General features: G+C 41.4%; 1 protein-coding gene across 5 annotated transcripts in view; it reads left to right on the top strand.

The window, feature by feature from the left end:
• The first annotated feature begins 4741 nt into the window (after positions 1 to 4741).
• LOC115048641 (rho guanine nucleotide exchange factor 28-like) overlaps positions 4742 to 20529 on the top strand; it is a 30068-nt gene continuing 14280 nt past the window's right edge. For 4 of the 5 annotated variants that reach the window (XM_029510290.1, XM_029510289.1, XM_029510288.1 and 1 more), the window contains exons 1-10: positions 4742 to 4839; positions 5759 to 5868; positions 6077 to 6263; positions 7766 to 7949; positions 8667 to 8868; positions 9121 to 9196; positions 10793 to 10839; positions 11499 to 11571; positions 19576 to 19697; positions 19883 to 20262. In XM_029510290.1, coding sequence (XP_029366150.1) covers positions 4818 to 4839; positions 5759 to 5868; positions 6077 to 6263; positions 7766 to 7949; positions 8667 to 8868; positions 9121 to 9196; positions 10793 to 10839; positions 11499 to 11571; positions 19576 to 19697; positions 19883 to 20262 — 1403 coding nt within the window. In that variant the 5' untranslated portion in view covers positions 4742 to 4817. Of the gene's footprint in view, positions 4840 to 5758; positions 5869 to 6076; positions 6264 to 7765; positions 7950 to 8666; positions 8869 to 9120; positions 9197 to 10792; positions 10840 to 11498; positions 11572 to 14718; positions 14867 to 19575; positions 19698 to 19882; positions 20263 to 20529 lie in introns of those variants that run through there. The other variant, XM_029510291.1, reaches the window with a different exon arrangement.

Below are 20529 nucleotides of genomic sequence, written 5' to 3'. Positions count from 1 at the left end.
AGGGATGCCGTGTCGGCGGAGGCTCCGGGTCAGACCGGAGAGCGGCGGCAGGAGAAGCAGCACCGACCGGACGCCATTTCTCAACCTGTAGCTCCGCCACCGACACCCGGAGGAGGATGAGTCCGAGGTAGGAGCTCTCTCTGCCCGCTGCATTGAAGCGCGCTGACAGCTTTCCTCCATCCTCCCCCGCTGTGAAGGTAGGCACATTATTATTATTATTATTATTATTATTATTATTATTATTATTAACCCGGTTTTTTCCACTTGGCCTGACCTTGTCTGTTTGCTGAGATGTTACTGACAGTTAAAATGGATAAAAATACATTTTTTTTTAAAGCACTCATTATCCTGGAGCCAACTAGGTCAGCATCAAACTCACTTAAATTAATGAAAATCATGAGAAAAGGCGCATAAACGTGTCCTTGCAAACAGACTGCGGAGTTTGGGGTGTTTCATAATAAATATCCAGTATAATCCCAATAACATCCACACTGTAATGAGCAGTTTTGCTGTGTCATAAAGCTAGCACAAAAAAAAAAGTCCTCCCCTCTTGGTTTGTTTGTGATTTTTATATTATTATCATTAAAGTGTAGCCATACAGATAAATGCAATCTAATGTAAATACAGAGAGATTGTTTCCTGAAAGGTAGCTGTTGTGGTCAGAGCTTGTTGTGTCCAGTTTAGGAAGAACGGACGGATCTGGACCCTGCAGCTCTGAAATCAGTCCATCTCACTACGAAAACTGGGCACATTTGGTGCTGCTCCTGGACTAAGGAAGAAAGTTTCATCATTAAAATCATTAATCATATACTTGGGATCAAAAGATTATCCTGCCTCGTTGGAAAAACTCTGACACTGCTTGGCACAGCCAAAGTTTTATAATCTCCCCAGGATCAGAGGAGCAGGAATAATAATCAACATAACCGAAAGAAATAACGAGTGGCAAGAAAAAGTGAGTGAGTTATTTGAAGTTAAAGCATAGATGTATATTTGGCTCTTAAATGAAGATCAGACTACCTTTGAACCTTTTGTCCAGATTGAACATTGAAAATGTTCAGTGTAGGCTGAAAGAGGCGTACAACACCCTCAGGTAATAATATCAATCAAAGCTAAATGGAGTAAGGAGTTATCTTCCCTAGAGTCCAGTCGATGACAAAAGATTACTCAAGATACTCTTGAGTTATATGGAAAGTTTAAACATTTTGAATTCAGTATTTACAAGAGCCATCTGCTCGTTTCAACCATGTCTCATCAAAATGTTATAGAACGACTTTGAACAAAGAAAGCCCACCTGTTGCAGTGGCCACACTGTAAAGCAACAGAGATGTGGTGGACTGACCTGAGGGAGCTGCTGACGCTGAAATTATATTTGATCTTCAGTGACTTTCAAGGAAGAATTGTCCAAATTTACATCTGAATGATCCGCAACTATAAGAAAAGCTTATCTGACGTTATTGCTGAGAAAGGAGGTTCATTGAGTTAATTAATATGAGGGATCACTTACTTTTGACAGCAACACTGGTAATGTTTAATTGCCGTGTTCAATAAAGACATCAAAGATTGTAATTGCTTATGTGATATTTGATAATTGTCTGTACTTATAATACATTTTATTTGTAAAAGCACGTTTACACATGATCAAAGGTGCCGTGCGTAGGAATAAAACATATAATAAACATAAAACATAAAAACTTATTGTGATTTTGATAACGACCGTGACATTTCATTAAAATTTATTAAATATCTGGCTTGACTTTCACTACCACAATACACTGAGATGGAAATTTCCTTTTTTTCAAATATTTATATACATTTGTCTCTCATATATAATTGTTGGATGTCTGCCTTTTCCTGCAGTTGCTGTGCAAATGAAGCTGAGCAGGAGGAAAGTGCCTCTTTATGTGAGTATGTCTGAGACTAGCCTCACCAGCTAATCTCAACACTTAGTTATCTCTCCTCAAAGTCTCTGCAAATCGTGTTTTTTTTTTTTTTTGTATGTGCTGAGAAATCAGCAGTCTCATTTAAGAAACTAGAAGTTTGTGGCAGAGATTTTTGTTCAACTCAGACCATTGGGTAAAATAAAAATACATCTCAAGGTCGAAATATAGCAAGTGAATGTTTGCTGCTCATGAATCAGTACACGCAGTTTCATTCAGTGAACTTGTTGTATATGCACTTAATGTAACGGTCATGAGTAATAAACGAGATCTCGGAGCCGGCACCGGGGTTGATCAGGGCAACATCCTGACGGAGACTGATGTTTTCCATGCTGATCAAACAGGCAATTCATTGGTCTTTGAATGAAACAACTCAGTGTTTTTCTGTTGGATTATTTGAGCACTGAATCACACCTTCACATGAAAAAAAAAAAACCTTATCCATCAGTGCGACAGTGACAATAGCAGTGTGGCACTTGTGTATATAACTAGCAAATCAGTAACTCTGGGATTGATTCACAGTTAGGTTTTTTATTTGTGTTTTACTCGGTCAACGTTGGAAGGGAACTGTTTGTGCTGAGCTTGATTTGTGATGTGTCTGATTATGTTAAACTTTTGAATGTATCAGTTGTCTGTGAGGTCAAACTGTGGTCAAAGAGGGCAAACATTTGTCTGTAGGTTTCAGTTCAGGATGCTAACAATGCACTCAAAAATTAATGAGAAATTAATGCTTTTGTGAAGATCAAAGTAGGGGTACCCTGTTGGCTCTCCTTTCACTCAATCCTAATTTCAACGTGTTTTTAATGGTGTTTTGCTCTTACTCTGGGGTATATAAAGGTTATGAAACTTTTATTGTGGCCCTGTGTGTGCTTGCCTTGTCTATAGAGACAAGTTTTAAAAACATTGCAAATTGCAAAACGTGTCAATAAAATCTGAGGCTTGAAGCAAAACACAAGCATGATGAGCTACAACCACAATACTACTCTCCTGAAATTAGACAGGTCATGTTCATCAACCTGGCATCATGCTACTATTTGCTAACTGGCACCAAATGTAAAGTACAGCTCAGTTTCATGGGAATGACATTAGCTTTGGCAAAAAGGTGGTTCTATAAGAAGCTCTCGTTTGGATTTATCCTCAATTCATGATTCAGATATTTTACTCAAAATCACACATTTGAAACTGCCCGCATTCAGGCACTCAAGGCAAATTCAGGGGTATATCAAAGATATTGCGATAAGATTGTCTCTGCCAATCAGTTAAGCAAATATTGAGATATTTTACCAATACTCATAAAAAACAGAAATCATTAGGTTGTGCTTCCTGTCCACCACAGAGATGCAGTCAGTAGGCTTCATTATCCGGATAAATATGCACACATCCACACGTTTGGAAATCTGTTCCAAAGGGAAGAACAAAGCCAACAGTTGCCTCATGCCAGTCTGGGACAAATCATATTATTTAATGCAACATCAACTATTTTTAGATTCAAAGTCTTTTCCTGTTTATTCTTCCACTGGATCTGTCAGTCTTCTCTGTTCAGCTCAGTTTAAGTTTCATCTAGTGGCCGCATTGTGATTAGTAGTCAGCCTCTGGTCAATCATACAGAGGTGAGGTGTATTAATGAGGGCACAGCAGAAATTCAGGAGACTTTATAGAATTAGTACTGAACCATTTTTTCTCTCTGTGGAAGAATAAACAGTCAGGGAGACAGAAGAGCGGAGTGAACCTGTAAGAAGGATTAAGTGAGACGGAGAGACATGGAGGCAGGATTACTCAGAGTCTCTCTATCTGAGACAGTGAGAGAAGTAAAGAGAAAAGCCTGTCAGTGCTATTGTGTGAGAAATCAGGTCAGCTATTGAGGTGATGCAAGTGATAGAATTTCTTAAAAAAACTGACACCCTCACTCTACTGGTATGCCATCCAACATTAATCTGGGATGTTCATTGCATTTCAAAATAAGACCCATAATTTACATTTTTGCTGTACCTTCTTGCAACTTATCTCCTCCACTCTTCCACAGCGGCTTGATATGTTTCCCAGAATAACCCACACAGTGTGTCTTGTAGCTTCATTTCTGTTGAGGCCACTGTAGGTGGACAAATTGATATATTCTTGGTTCTTGGTGACTCCTGGAGGATGTGTTTCATTCTGAGTGACTGCATCTTTTAGTTTGACACTGAGGTTCAAGGGAAAATCCCTCCGGGACTGCTGAAAGTTTTTCAGTTTTTTACTTGATGAGTTTCATAATATATAATACAAAAAAAATAAAGATTCAGCGTTTCAATTGCTAGTAGCCCTAGGCAGATTAAACAACAGCTCAAGCTGAGATTCTACAGTGAGGATTTATAGTCGAGAGGCTGTCAGACCCACGTCTGACCTGCACAATGCTTTTAAAGGGTACCAATCACATCAGCGTCCTCATAGTCACCTAGACACCAGTACATGTTGGTGTGACTGCTCGGTTCACTTTCTCCTGCCTCAGGTCAAGAGTCTAAAGTGTTCTGGCCTGTTGGGATCAGGGCAGGTCTTTGCAATAGACACTAAAACATTCCTGTTTTTATTGTTAAGGGGAATGTTTTATTGTAGCCTCTGGAGGAATGCTCTCAGGGGATTTGGTGTACTTTACAGAAAGTAGAACATGGCATTAGAATAAAGTCTTAGTCTAAAATGAGCCTGTATCGTTACAAATAGAATTAATTTGTGCTCTTCTTTAGTGTCTTTTTTTCTCTCAACCTCTCTCACCTTTTTTTATCACAGGGCCAGGCCAAGGTATTTGCTTTGCTGGAGGGTTTAGACCCTGTGCCAGATGATGCAGAAGTCTACATTGTTCTGGAAGGATCCACTCTGGTCCATGTCACCAGGGCTCAGAGTGATGTTATGCTCTGCTTTATAGTGCCTGGTATGTGCATGTGTATGATGTCTACAACACTGTTATTGTATTATTTGCTTGTGTATTTATTATTATGTGTCATTTCTTTCAAAGTAATTTGTAATGTTTGATGTCCAAAAGGGAGAATTCATGGAGAAAGATTTCTTCAGCAGTGAATTGCACATCCTGAAAATCCCATGTTTTCCTCTCCTGTCTGTTTTGGACCAAGGAGCAATATATCAATATTTAAATCTTCACACACGCACACGCACACACACGCAAACACAAACACATGCATACATACACACACAAATAGACAGTGTGTGGGCTGAGGTCTGGACACAGAATCTTATCAGCTTCCTGTCAGGAGGGAAATAGTAACATAAACAGTATATCAACATTACTGAGCCTTCGTGTTGGCTGACACAGACAACATACAGTCCTGCGTGGTCGTGTGCTCTTCACAGGATTGTGTGTGCTCCATTGAGATCTTCAAACCTGATGATTAAAACCATGTCTGCCTCTCCATCAAAAAAGAAAATACGCCTTTGCTAGCATACAAAAGAAAATCTGATAACATTTTCAAACATAGCTCCAGGCTTAACTATATAAAGCACTTATAAAACATTAAACCTCTGATTTTCTTTTGTTTTGGTTTGCTATCTATAAACTGTGTCTAATTTCTGATATGTTACCTTATTTGTTAAAGACCACGAATGTTGAGTTGAATGTCAGATCTTGCAACCAAAAATAGCCATCAATTAAACATTCACAGTTTGAAGTAGACATTTTAGTTGTTTAAAACCTGAAATCAATCACTCGGGCCAATTTTTATTTGGATTTTTGTTGCAGTGAAAAATGATATATGGGTCTCATACTGTACAGTACATTTTTTACGGATGGTGACTGAAGAAAGGTTTGGCTTTTGCTGTGGTGCGTTTCTCTTTAGGACATAACCTGGCTGAGATGGTCTCTGTTCAGGCCTACCTGTGCTCTGAAACATCAACTCCCACCTGGGTGGGAGGGGCTTCACTAGAATATGTCCAGGATGATGCTCAGGTAGGAAAGCCACACAGACAAGATCTTTGCACACATGGTAGTTTATTCTTGCAGTAACATTACAAATTGTCTGTTGTAAACTTGTAGTGTTTGGGAATTGTTAAGGTCCACAAACATGATCCCTGCACAGCAGTTATCTTTTCTGTGCTGTTATTTTGCACAGTGTACCAGTTACGAGGGGCTCTTATTCAAACTGCTTTATTCTCAGGAACTTGCAGAGCATTTGGTAATCCATGGACATTGTCTGAGCTCCACGGATCACAAGGAGTTGAGAAGCCTCTTCAACCTGGGCCAGGACAGCTCTCGCTGGGCTATGGATCGTCGAGTGGCCCTGGCCATGGCCAACCTGGATATCCCCCGAAGCTGGAATGTGCTTGGGAGCCACAGTGGAGATGGTGAGAGTGGGACTATCTTATCCTGCTGAACGGCAACCCTGCGCAAATGTGTTGCTCAAAAGTGTTTTGTAAAAATGATTGAAACAGGTAAAATTGTTGATCCAAAAAGAGATGAATGAGACAATACTATACATATTGGCAGCTGTGGGCATGGGAGGTTGAACAGGGAGAAAAAAAACAGACGACTTACTGTCTCATTTACATGTCAGTTCATGAACAAAAATTCTTGAGCAGAGAAAACGTCTCTGCATTTAGCTGGAAACTTGATGCCGGTCCTATTCACAGAGTGAACTTTTCAACTCTTTTCTCATCCACCCTCATTCGACTTTCTAAGCCATAATTCCCGTTTTCGATGCTCACCGGACTGAAATCGGAAGTGAACATGACCACGTGTCCTCCTGACAAATTCATCAAACCCAATTAAGCAGAATGTAATGTGGTTAATAGAGCCTTCCCATCTGGAAGTAGCTCAAAGCAGAGCTCAATAAATCTGTGTGCTGCTCGTGCGTGTCCTGACCGCTATGTAATCTAGATGCCACCGTCTGCTCGTATGATCTGAGTGCTTGTGAAGGGCCACCTACATAAACTACAAACTAGATTTAGCGTTAATATAGTTATGGCAGTCTGTTTCATCGCAGTGTCTCCCACTAAATGTCTGCAGTTAATTTGATCATACTGCTTATGACATCACTATTGCTGATGTTGTATGCAACTGAATTTTCGGCCTCCTACTTTCCTTTGATTGTCACCTTTTCTTCAGTGTGTTCTGCATTTTAATGACGGATGAAAATGGCATTACTGTCACAAAATGCCATCACTGCTCTGGAGGCTGGAAGTATTATGTTCTGTCTGGACGTAGATCAGTTCTGAGGAGGTTATCATTCAAATTCTTTCTGAAGCAAGAAAGCAATCCCCATACATTGTCATTGTCATACACGTTGGTCTCTGCTCCCCCACAAAACACAAGTAAAAAGGACAGGACTATTTTTCAAAGATCCCAAATCAGCACCAATGTGTGAAATTGACCAATCTATCTGTATAAAACAAACAATTTTTTATGTGTAATTTCCCCCCCTTTTTCTCCGTGCTTAAAAGAAATTGAAGAGACGGATGCTTAATTGTAGCTGACAGACAAGCTTCTCTTTGGACTATGTTGAGTGGTAGACACAGAAATAAGAAATTTTTGTTGAAAAGCCTTTATTACCTTAAAGTGGGTTAGTGGAGCAGAGGGATCCAGTGCTGGCCAAGAAGAGAAATCAATCATTGACATCTAGGTTAATTATCATCTGGATGTGGTTAAAGATGAGAATGTCAGCATGTTCGTTTCCTCCTGTTTTTGTCACATTCTGCCTCTTTCTGCCACTTTCTTATTTTTTCTTTCTCTAGAGTTAAGCTCACTTCTCCTTCATCCAGCCACTTCCTTAGGCCCCCTGCTTAGTATTATCTATGATCTATTCATAACTGTATTCTTTATGTTTTTATATTTCTGCCCTTGTCCCCAGAACATAGTCCCAGGGAGTCGCCCCTCCACCTGGCTGTTCGATGGGGTCTCTGTCGGCTTGCAGAGCTGTTGCTTTGCCAGCCAGGGGGGCTAATGGCTGTCAGTCTACCAAATGAAGAGGGAGTCACACCACTGCAGCTGGCACAGATAGCAGGCAACACTGAACTCCTGGAATTGCTCATACAGTAAGATCCAACAGGGCACTTCATCAGCGAATGACAAATGGACCACTGTTCTGCTGTAGCATTAGTCTTCAGTGGAAAACTTTCCCACTCAGAACAGGAAGGGAAAGCTTTGCAAATAAGGAAGCAATCTGGTTTTATGTTAGCTATTGGCCCAGATAATTAACATTCTTTTGAGTTGTCAGATGCTCTAAGTCAGTGGTTCTGAAATGGGGTACTTGAGGGCACTCCTGGGGGTTTGTGAGATTTTTAAAAAATATATGTTGAAAGTAGCAATCAATTCAAAAGCCCTTAAAATGGTTTAGGGTTTTTTAGCTGAGTACCCCCTAACCGTTCAGGTGTACTTGGCTGAAAAAATGATTTACAGGGGGTACTTCACTGAAAAAAAGGTTGAGAACCACTGCTATACTGGTTGAAATGTTATAACACTATTGTCGTGGCAAAAATCCTCCTCCAGAGTTTTTTTCTTTAAAACTCATTCCATATATATTTGTACTACAAGCAGTGAAACAGTGTGTTTGGAGCAGAGCAATAAAAAAAGATCCTGTGAGATATTCTGTGATCAGAAAATATTGTTAAAAATATCAAATTAGTCATCTGTATGAAGTCCTTTTCTCTGATGCTGCAGTCAGTAATATTGAAGCCACTTAAATGGCATTTTTTAAGATTTCTTTTGTTTTGTTTTTTTGTGATCAAACTAATTCCCCTGCTGTGGTGCAGTCCACCCAACCCTCTCGCCACACCCCCAGCAGGTCTGTCCCAGGTGTGGGCAGACCGGTCTCGATTGCTGAGATTCTGTCATGACACAGGGAACCTGACACTGACCATCAGGCAAAACCTGAGATGGAGCTCAGAGGAAAGCCGCCACGCGGATATCCTGCTACTCAGAGTCCGACTCCGAGATGAGGATTTCCTCAGAGAGGTGAGGATGCCTTATGGGTGCTGCCTCATACCTGTAAATACATATTTTCATCAGCAATATTTGTAAAAGAACATTAAGTACACTTTTAAGTACTGGAAGAAATCTTTACAACTCTTTACAAATCAAAAATCTTTACTTTTAGGTTTTTTTAAGGGACTGTGAGCCGAAATTGCTCTTTGTTTTAACTGATTTGCATGCAGGTAAAGTAAGTTTCATGTCGTTCTTTTTATAGAACACTGTGTTGTCCAACAGGTCAAAGCACTAAGGAGGGAACGAGTGGAGACCATCTTAGGGAAAGAAGAACTAGTGGATGAGCCTACAGAGAACGGTATCAAACCCCTGCTAGTCTGCCTGCTTTACGGGGTTTGGGAGATTCTTTTAAGATAAAATATCCACTCTTAACTCCTTTCTTTCATGTTGCAATAGCCTCTACTCTCTTTATCTTAGCCGGATTGCAAAAAAGTACTGAATCAATTTACACTGAACTGGGTGGAGGGATGGGACTGGAGCCAGTGATACATTTTGGGGTTGAACCAGATTAACCCTAACTAAACCTAACCCTTACTCTGAGTTTTTTAGGGTTTTTTTTTTCTTACTTAAATCTTCTCTGTGTTTGTCATCGGCCCAAGGGTCTAAAGTGACACTGTCAGGCTCGATGGGAAATGATTGCCCTCCTCTGGACTTTTATGGGAACTGCAAGTCAAAAAAAATGAAAAAAATGCTCAGAACAGCCAAGCTGTGTTCAGGTTTTTCTCACAGATTAGTTGAGTGGAATATATGATGAATGATGACTTAATTGAACAAGTAATTCATGTAGCAATTTCAAGTAGCAATTCTAAATGTCTTCCTGTTTCAGTCAAACATGGCTTTCTTCAATTTTGCAATTTTTGTAATTAATCCATTAAAATGGCACAAAAATGATATCAGCTGATCTGTAGCGGGTATCGTAGCTTCCATGTTAGCATGCTAGGAGGTGCTAATTACAGCTTAATATGAAGTTCATGTCATGAGTTTAGCAAGTATTTTGGTGATCCATGAACCAAACTGTGAAGAAAATATGTATTTTGACCTTGTGTTGCACATATAAATAATTCAGAAAGCGACATCAGGATACATTGCCTGGTGACCATGAATATCTGTACAATCATATAATGATTATATAATTATAAGACAAGAGAAAACTTTGACCTGCTGGTGGTGCTAGAGGAAAATTCATGAGCTCTACAGAGCGATTCAGCCTCTGGGTTTCACAATGTCTGCACAAAATTTCATGGCAATCCAATGAGTGTTTGAATTTCCAGTCAGAACAACAGCTGGGTGGGGTGAGGGGGGGTGGCGCTGATAAACATATACACCAAATGCCACGCTGCAATAAAGGTATACAAGCTGGCTGGACGAAACTGAAACAGTTGTGGGTCTTCTCCCTTGCTGTCTGGCTCCCTGGCTCTTCAGTTCTCCCTCCTCATCCATTAGGGCCAGCTGGCATCATTATGTCAGACTTCATTGAATGCAATGTATACCATCATGCTGATGCCCAGTAAGAGTCAGCTTATGCTTGTGATTTCTTTATGAAATTTATGGCATTTTATGAAATTATGAAGAATTTAAAATCTCTCAACCTATATAATCTTTATGAGTTGTTACCACTTAGGCCTCCTACATTTCCGTCCTTTTTATATTTCTACGCGACCCCATGCTGAACATCAAACCACTCAACAACAAACACTAATTTGTACGGCTTGTTTCTGGGGGGTGATCACACACTGTGTCCTTTGATCTGGGATGCACATGGGAGTTAAATGAAAAGAAAGGAGATTAAGACCACACTGAAAAGATCCCTCCAGGTTATGAAAAGAATAAAACTTGACATGGTATTGTTTAAAAAGTCTCTTTTGAAGTTTATTGGTTGCTTCTTTTCTTTCAGCACTGTATCCTGATATCAATGGAGGAAATTCTGCTGTGGAGGAAAATGTGCGTATTTGAATGCTGAGGGATTTACTCAACATACTTCACATACATGCAGAACTATAGTACTAGTATGATATCACCGCAGTATATTTTACTAAATACTTGTTGTGATGGGAGTAAGTTTCTTGATCCCTCAAAAACTTCATCATCATCATCATCATCTTGTGCCTTTGTCTATTCTTTTAAACAACAGGTTTTATGTAGGAAGAAAATCCTGGATGCCTAATTTCAAATTTGAAATCGCTTAAAGCCCCAGGCAGTCCCCACAAGCATCTGCTTTTGCCAGTGACAAACTGCAGTCTTGGCTTGAACAAGGCTCTAACTGCCCCTCAATGCTCCACATTGTTTCACTCTCATTGTCAAGGTGTTGGAGCTGGCACCTTGCACACGCCAATGAGTAGCTGAATTTGTACACAGTGAAGTCAGTATTTTATGTTTTGAGATGTGTGGCACATGCACATGATTCTGGTTAACCAATAAGACCTGTTTTATGTGATACAGATAGTTACATAATTAATCTTTCTCAATGGCACACCTCGACACTCGCCAGACACATGCTTTTTTTGCACTTGGCTTGACTTGTTTTTGCAGTTTTCCTGCCTTGCAGCCTGATGAAGACTGATTCTGAAAAGTTGGTGAAATGCTCCCATTTCTTCACTCAGGACTATGAGGAGCCACTAATGTTTTGCCTGAATGAGGAGGATGAAGAGGACAATTCACCAGAATTGGGCTCTGGTAAAGATTTATTTTTAAAGTTCCTCTCTAAGCAAGACTCATTTCTCAGAAATCTCTTTATAGACATGGTTTTAATTTTACAGCTTTCTGCACACCTGCTGAAGATCATGTTTTGCATGGACTGAAATTGATCATTGTTGTTTTAGGTGGTGCTATATTCATAGGAAGTTATTCAAATATCTTCTTTCCTGAACAAAGCTTAGAAAGCAGTTCTAATTCTCGATTATGGCTGTCTACCATTTAACGGATCACATTTCAGCCCCCAAGCCTGCCATGCTTTCACTCTGGAGTTTTTGGAATTTGCTAATTTTTATAGTGTTTACAGCAAATGCAGTGCAGTGAAGGAATCTTTAATATGCAATTCCTGGAGATAATCCTGAGTCATTCTGTTTCTGCTAGCAGTGACAGAGGGAACAGGAATGGATTCTAACCAGGTGGCAGAAGGTGGCTTCTGCTATGATCTGCTTCTGAATGAGAGGGGAAGGATTTTCGAGTGGGAACATCCTGTGGGTTAATAATTGGCTTGTATTGCTGCAGAGCAGACTGATGCCTTGGTGTAAGAATGCTGTGGTTACAAGCTGAGGCTTCGGGCTTTATAACATTTGGCATTGGACATCTGCAATTTTAACTTCCTGTGGCTGGTGTTATTTTTCATGCTATATGGTCAAGCCATTTTATCTTCTGTGTGCATGTGTGTATTTGTGAATGTTTGTGTTTGTTGGCTGGTTGAGGATTTTCACATTTAGTGTGTAGTCATTGAAGATTGGCTGCCGCTGACCTCGTTCGGTCCCCCCAAAGGTCTTTTGTGGTTCAGACGAATAACATTAGTCACAGGAAGGCTGTTTTCTTCAGGTTTCTTTTAGTTAAAAGAATTCTTTAAATAAAAAAAATTGCTCTGGCTCAAATTGACTCAGATTTTGCACATGCCATTCTTCAGGGATTTTACTGCTTATTTGAACCTTTCCTCATTAAACATCCCAAAGCTTTCGGGCATTACAAGTGACTGGCAGGCAAGGAAATGGAGCATATATTGTGATTCCAGTCTGCTTTTATGACATGCAATGTGGCTGCTTTCTTGCACTAATGCGTCATCAAATAGACAGAAAGAACTTCTATAGCCAGAGCTTCAGCAAGGGATGAGGAATTTTGAATGTAGCTGTCATGTTCCCCTGTCTTCTTGATGTCAGCTCTTTCCTCTCTCCATTTCAAATTACCATACATCATTGGCATGAATGCAATTAAATAGTGTTGCCAAAGTGAGTTTTACAAGCTTTGCAATATAGGCATAGAAATTCAGAAAAGCCGTACCTTATCTTTCCTTTTCCATTTTCCTCCCCCCTTTTTCGCCCCAGTTTTGACCTTCTAATGCCCCCGATATTTAAATACTCCACCCAAAACACACACTTGCACCCAAATACGTACATAGAGAGAGGCACACAGACGTGCACCCATGCTCCCTGTCCCATCCTCCCAGATCAGCATTTTAATGTGAGTTTAGTGAACAAACAGCAAAGGCCACTTCATCCTGGGAGTTCTGCTATCCACAGATGAAGAGAAGAAGGAGGTTGTTTTGTGTGTGTGTTTGAGAGGGAGAATGCAGCGGGGAAGAGCACTCTGAAGGGGACAAGGGGTATGAGGAAGTGAAATAAGGGGGTGTTTGTGGCTGAATGGGGGTTGCCAGGGCTTTGCTGAGTGCAGTTTTCCAGCAGCTTGTTCAGATCCTTAGGGAGAAGAGAGCAGAGGACTGTGTGTGGAATATAATGGCTGCGAGGGGGGGCAATTTATGATATGGATAGTTTGGCATGGTGAGTTGGGATGATGAGCGCAACACCAGTCTCTGACCCAAGCTGAGAAATCTAATTGGTGAATGGAAAAAAAGGACTAAACCTCACACAGGCCTCACAAAGGCATCATTAATGTTCAGTAGTGCAGTGCCAACAATCTCCACCACTATTCCCCATGTGCACATACACACAGACACACACACACATATAAAGAAACTACTTTCTATAGTTGCAGTGTACCTTTCCCCTCCTCTGCCTATATTCTGCCTACAAAACCCTTCTCATCCACCTCCTTTTCCCTTTTTTATCACATTCCTTTATTTATGTGGATTTATAAACCCACCAATTGGCCTCTCTCCAGAGACCCTTTGTCTGAATTGTCTCTTAAAACCCTTTCCCTGTCCCATTCTCTCACTTTTACCACCTCTAGCCAAACCTACTTATATTCTCGCTGTAGCAAATGGAGCCCTGTACTCTCGCAAGTTGGCAAGAGGAGGAAAATGGGGGAAAAACAGCGTGGAAGAAGAAAACAGCAGCGGCTCTCACTGCTGTCTCCATGGTGAGGCTGCTGACCTGGCAGTCTGCCCCCCCCCCCCACATACACACACTTTTCCCCCTCAGCTTGGCTTTGACATGCTAAAATACAGAAAGAGAGAGAGTGGAGTGATCAAGAAGGACGCTCTTCAGATGTGGCATCAGGCATATTAGAGAGAATAAATGGTATCCTGAGTAACTTGCATTCCGAGTCTGGAGTGTGCATCTCCGCAGTCTGGCGTATGTCCGAGACAATCATGAACTCACAGGGTTAATGATTTCTCCTGTGTCTGAGACTCACCTCCACTAAGCTGTCTGCCCTCATGTTTGTCTTCACTGTAGGTTCTGAATTCACTCCTATGTTTGACTTTGTCCTTTCGGTTCTTTCCCTCCTTCACTCACTCTTTCCAGCCGTCAGCATTGTCCTCCCCCTGTTCCCTCCAGCTTGGGTTGATCTCTCCCCTCTCTCCCTTCATACTGCATGTGGTGGTTTAGTGACTGAGGTAATCACTCAAAGCCCATGATGTTGGCACAGATTTGAGAAGAGCAGCCAGGAAGACAGGGAGAGGGCACAGAGATGCAGAAGGAAATCTCAAGAAAAGAAAGCAGAGGATCAAGCCAAGGTTCGGTTCGAGCTCTGTTTCAGAGTCGCGAAGGGGGAAGGGGAGGATTTTAGGGGGAGGGGTGATTGAGGGAGACAGAGGAGAACATGCTGGCTCACTGCTGAAGTGTCAGAGTGTCTATAGCAGAGCTCTGGAAAAAGGAGAGTGGAGTGCTGCATTCAGTCCACAGTCTGTTCAGCCATGGGGGATTGGATGTAAACGGAGCCACCGTTCATTTATTTAACACTTTTGGGCGGCTTGGATAAAGATTCTTTTGAAGACAGCAAGTTATGGATTCGGACTCTGATTCTCCTTTCAACTACTCCTGGCCTTCTTTTCCAAAGATGAGGATGCATAGAAAGACTGGGAAAAAAGGTAACAGCATTAATCAACAGCCGTGGCCATCTATCTGTCATTCCAATCACATTGAGAGTTACGTTTTATGAGCTCCGATGAGTATCAGTCTGGTCACTCCACATTACAGACAGATGTGTGGAAAAGAGTTTTTGACATGTTGACATCTGAAATGTTTGACAGACTTTTGATTCATGCAGATACATTTCAGAGGATGTAACAGCAGGTTGGAGACACACAGCTTAGCATTATAGCTACTTCACGTTACAGATGACAAAGAAGACTTTTAAAAACAAACTGCTCACTTGGTAGACACGTCTCACTGTTCACTGTGGAACAATAAAGTTAAAATTAGACTGTTCCCATTACACATTCTTACTCACAGGCCTCCACTGCAGCAACAAGTCAGTCGGAGTGAGATAACCTCATGTTTGCCAGTGATGTAACCTGATATCTGACAGTATGTTGGGGAATGTCAGATGTCCACTCGAGGCTGATTGAGTGCTTTGGGGACTTTCGACATCCTTGGGCCACACTGTTGTGTGTATGAATGGAGCAGTTGTGGCCGCGTGCAACTGCTGGTGTCCATGAAGCGTAAAAGAAAGGTCTGTTTAATATGCATTTTCCCACAAAGCCCAGGCTCAGGCACCTGCAGTTGATCATAATAATACATTTTTGTTGAGTTGCCACTGAAGTTCATAACAGTCTATTGTACATTATATTTGCCAGAAACTGAACCAAGATAAAGTTAATCCTAGATCTTAAACATGGCTACTAAGTTTGTTGTGCCTCTTCATCAGGTAAGGATGAGCTACAGCGAATGTTTAAGACAATCCAAAATTATAAAAGAATGGTTAAGCTGTTCATTGCTTTTGTGCATGCGGCTGTGTGTGTGTGTGTATGTGTTGGGAAGAGAGATATGAGGGGAGAGAAACAGAGAGAGAGAGAGACAGACAGAGTGAGATCAAGTTACTGTCATGTCTGTGTCATGGCTCAACTCCAGTGCTCTTTTTCTCATCTTTCACCATAAACCTCTGCAAGATTATCCCTGTTATTGCTTCTTAACTGTGATTGACATCAGCAAATTTTATTCACACTGCCAATCTGTGCTATTCAGCTAAAAAGCAGCAACAGCAGCTCTATGTAAACCTTTCTAACCTGCCAGTTTGTTAAAATGTATTTATACATTTTTAGAAGAAGTCAGAGTCTGGAATAAGTAAAACAGCTCTGGGCTAACAATGCACCTGCAAAGTTAAATGTGATTTCAGGTGTGCAGTGTCAGAAGTTTATTTCTTCACTCTGAGGACTGGTCGCTGTCTGCACTGGGTTTACCTTTTCCTGGATCTCTCAGACCTGGCGACACACTGAAATGTAAACACAGTGGGAGATCACAATGTGATGCTTGGATCAAGCTGTTAGACCGCAGGTGTCGTAACTCAGAGTGGGTTTGTAGATTTTAGTAAACATTTGATATAATGATTTAAACAGCCCTCAGTGAACAGTGAAGTCAAATAATCACCCCTCTCTCCGTTAATAACTCCCTCTGATGTGATTATTTTTTTCCTTTTTTTCCCGACACATCTTATTATTCTACCCTGCTCCTAATTTATCCCAGCTCTTTCCACAGTGACAGTTAAGTGCAGATTTAGAGCAAGACTAACATCATAAAAGAGGGGCCAGCATGGGCAAACAATCTCTTTAATATTCATAATAAACAAGCCAAGGTCGACACATTCAACAATTTTGATTCTGTGTTTGTCTCAATGCTTTTTGGTTTGCCATAGAGCTTTAACCTTGAGAAAGAACTCTTGTGACTGCCCTGCCTTCCCCCTTCCCATCCTGCCTTCCTCAATCTCTCTCTCCCAGGGGTGTGCATGGGTTGAAGGGTCACTCTCTGTGTTTAACTGCCCTGTTCTGGAAACCTGGCAGTGACTGCTGTCTTTGTCTGAGCCTCTGTAAAGCTCAAGCTCTCTTCTTTTTCTTTCTGCTGCTGCTCTCAGCAGTGCTACTGTATAGGGTTGGCTCTCACTCAGGGACATGCTCTGAATATCACATCACTCCAAATATACCTTCTGTGAGCAAAAATCTGATCCAAATATCTCCATACACTGCTGTGCATTCCTCAAAAGTCTCTTTGAAATGGCAACCTGCAAAAAAAAAAAAAAAAAAAAAAAAGCCTCCCTCTCTCTGTGTCTCTCAGCAATAGAGACAGCTTTGCCAGAAGAAAGATTGATTTTGTGCGGCTTTAACTTGTTAGTAATTTGAACTCCCTGCTTCTTTGTTATTCCCCCAGTTAACTAATGTTAAACACAGATCACAGCGCCTGACAGTAATGTTCAGTGAGGCGGTGTTTATGGGTCAGAGGTGTGTGAATGATCAAGCCCATTGCAGCCAGCTGTGGCTTTGGATCTGGCCCAGAACCTGAACTGTTAGGCCTGTCTGTTGAGTTACTGAAGTGGGTTTATATGAAACAGTATCTGCTTTCAAACAGCGGTTTGACCCACATCCAGGATCTCACCCCCTCCCAGGAGTTGATTCAATCTAATGCTGCAGTACATAATAGAGGGTCTAACATGACAAGATACAGGTATTTTGAATTTGGATTCAGGTTCATTTTCATTTGGAACCAACAGAATCCAGAGGTTTTTAAATAACTCAAGAACAAGATGTAACCTTTTTTTCCCCCATCTTTCTGATAATTTCAGGATATAATGACAGTAAATCAGATTCCTGGGAGATAGCATCAGTGTTGACCTGAACTGGTCTCTGTACATCCTGCAGTGGTTGAACAGGAATCTAATCCTTTACATTTGATGTGGATGGAACAAGAATCATCTGGTTTCCTCATCAATGTCTGCTTGACTCAATGTTGCCTCTCAGATTTATGGGGCTCACCGCCTACAGGAAGCTAAGCCAATTGTTGGTCTGATTTATTCTCTTTTACAAATGCTGCACTTCTCTCTTTTTGTTTTGCAGGCAGCTGTGAATTAACTTTGGATTTGTTTTGAAAGAAGAGCATGGACTCTTGGATTAATAGCTGTTAGTGTTAGCAGTGCTTAGGGCAGAAAGGCATGCTTTTGCACTACTGGCATCATTATAGGCACAGCTTTGCTCCTGTACAGCGAGACTGCCAATAGGAATATAATAACATAACTGAGCTAATGATCCTGTTAGTGTGAAGAGAATGTAACTGTCACCGCCAGATTCAGATGTACGTTAGCTGAACTTGAAATGTTTTCATCAATACAGTAACTTACATTTGCTATAAAGCCATAACTTACTGAATTAAAACACTTCATTAGCTTACTCTGAAGCGCTGAAGCGAACAGCGCAGGTTTGAACATTTCTGAGTAGTTGCTGGTTGAGTTGTAATTTGGTGATGGCATTTCTGACTGGCCAAGTGTGACTGCGGTTTGACAGCCTGAAAATTCCAGGGCTTCCTTGACTGGATTCTATCTAGCTGAATTTATATGTTTATATATGGCTGGTTCCTGGGTTATTCTCTCATTCAAATTCAGACTTTCACAAATAACTGCACAGTCCACGGATGAACGCACACAGGCAGTGCAGCCAGTGTAGTACTGAGATCGGACAAGGTTAGACAGAAACACATTACATGTGTTCTAACACCCAGAGGACACTGGACCACTGGCATATCTGGAAATTCACAAACGTCTGAAAACAAATGGACCACGCTGTGGTAATGACTATGCAGTTGCCATCATAAACACCAGAAGCCTTTGAGATTTAAAGTTTATTCTTGGCAAAGCAGACCCATCTCATAGTTGTTTGAGTAGGTGTTTTTGGAGGTTTCGATCGTTCTCGGGAGATGGAATTCACCCAGATGTTATTGACAAATGGATCAAGGAACAAATTAAACCTTTTGCGCAACGTTTAGAAATCTTTTTAAATGTTGGCTTTCCACTTGACTTTCAGAAGTCATGTTTGATAATGGAAACAGAAGATGACAAAAAATCTTGCCCTAAGAACAATTCAGAGCTTTCAATCATATCACATAAACCCAAAACCTATTTTTCTGATTTTTTTATGCCCAAGTTAATGCAATGTTTTAAATCAGGAGCATATTCAAATTTCTGCTGAGTTAAATTTTTTGGATATTACTCAACAATTTGTTTCTTATTTTGTTAAGTTTCTCTACTCTATTCTGAAACAACTCTTCACTATGCTGCATGTGAGTCTCATCAAACGATTTCTGTAGTGAGCAGTCTGGTTAATAACATTAGTCCTGAGAAACTTTCAAAGAAATTCTGTTGTGGAGAAACTGTGTTTTGTACAGAGCAATATCCCAGGGGGAGCTGTGTGTTTTGAGAGCAGGAGTGTTTTCTCCTGTTTAACAGCAAAACCAGGTGACTGCTCACAGTGACTCTACTGTGTTGGAAGGGCTCCTGTCAATGCTACTGTGTGCTCTCCAGGAGTTATTTCCACTCACCTACTATACTGAAGGCAGGGTGGGGAAAAAACATGCTTACAGATGCCCACTTATGAGCCCATGCACACGTTTGCGTGTGTGCAAAGAGCCATTCAGACAGACACACATACACATAGAGAGACTCTCGGTTCTGAACAATGATATGCAACTGCCCAGGATGTCTATGTCACTTCCCGTGTTTGTGAGGAGTTATTGGGTGTTGCTCTGGAAACCAAATGTAATATTGAAAATCCCCCCCTCTCCCTCTCTCTCTCCCTTTCTGTCTCACTCTTCTCTGTAGAGAAAAACCACTCCATAAGGGAGAGCCAAGCCTCATCCCCAACTCTGGCTGCAGCTGCCAGACTCTCAGCGATGATCCAAGGCAAAGACAGAGTGTACGCCAACGCCATGCTGGTAGATCAGGTGAGCGGTGAATCCTCTCTGTTTAAAGAAAAATATACCATGTACTTCGGGTATGTAGTTCAGTCATTAAGTCAAAATTTGACTTGGCTTGCGTGATGTAAAAGGCTCTATTACAGGACTTACAAATCCGTCACTGTGCAGTGGTTCCCTCTCAGTGCCCTCAATTTCTCACTTTTCTGTTCAAGGTGGATGATGCCGACATTAGATACCGCTTACCACGAGAGGAGGAGGTGAGTCCTCCTTCCCATGTTGGCAGCCAGTGCTGGGATTCCTTCTCCATGACTCCCCCTGACTCAGTGATCTGCTCCCAGAATCGGTTGTCCTCACTCCATAATTCGGAGATGAGAATCCAAGGCCCCAGGCTAGAGAATCACGGGGAGCCGTCCCCTTACACTAGTCCCCCGACTCCCTTCGCTCCCTCTCCATCTTTTCCATCCTCCCCCCTGGCTGCTGCCTTCCGTTTGTTTGAAGGAGCACAGCGACGTCAGACACAGCCGTGCTTGCCAGCTTCTCCCGCTTTGAATCGCAGAGGATGCAGCTTGACGGAAGCAAGTCGGGGTCTGAGGTAGGACATTACTACTGTTCATTCTTGAATTGAAAATCAAAAACACTTGCACAATTTATTTTTTTTAATTGGCAAACCTTTAATGTGGCTGTCTGCAAATTGGCTGAGTTACATATCAAGCCATACAAGTTGATTCTGTGAGAACCAGTGAAGCAGGATTAGGAACTTTTGCACCAAAAATGTGGTCTTGTTGATTAAAAAACACATTAACATTCCAGTGATGAAGACAAAAGAGTATCATCTCTTAGGAATGTCAGCAATCGTGTT

Source organism: Echeneis naucrates, chromosome 9 (assembly GCF_900963305.1).
Source record: "Echeneis naucrates chromosome 9, fEcheNa1.1, whole genome shotgun sequence".
NCBI classification, from domain to species: Eukaryota; Metazoa; Chordata; class Actinopteri; order Carangiformes; family Echeneidae; genus Echeneis; species Echeneis naucrates.
The sequence above is the reverse complement of the archived record's forward strand: the minus strand, read 5'-3'. Positions and strand labels throughout refer to the sequence as shown.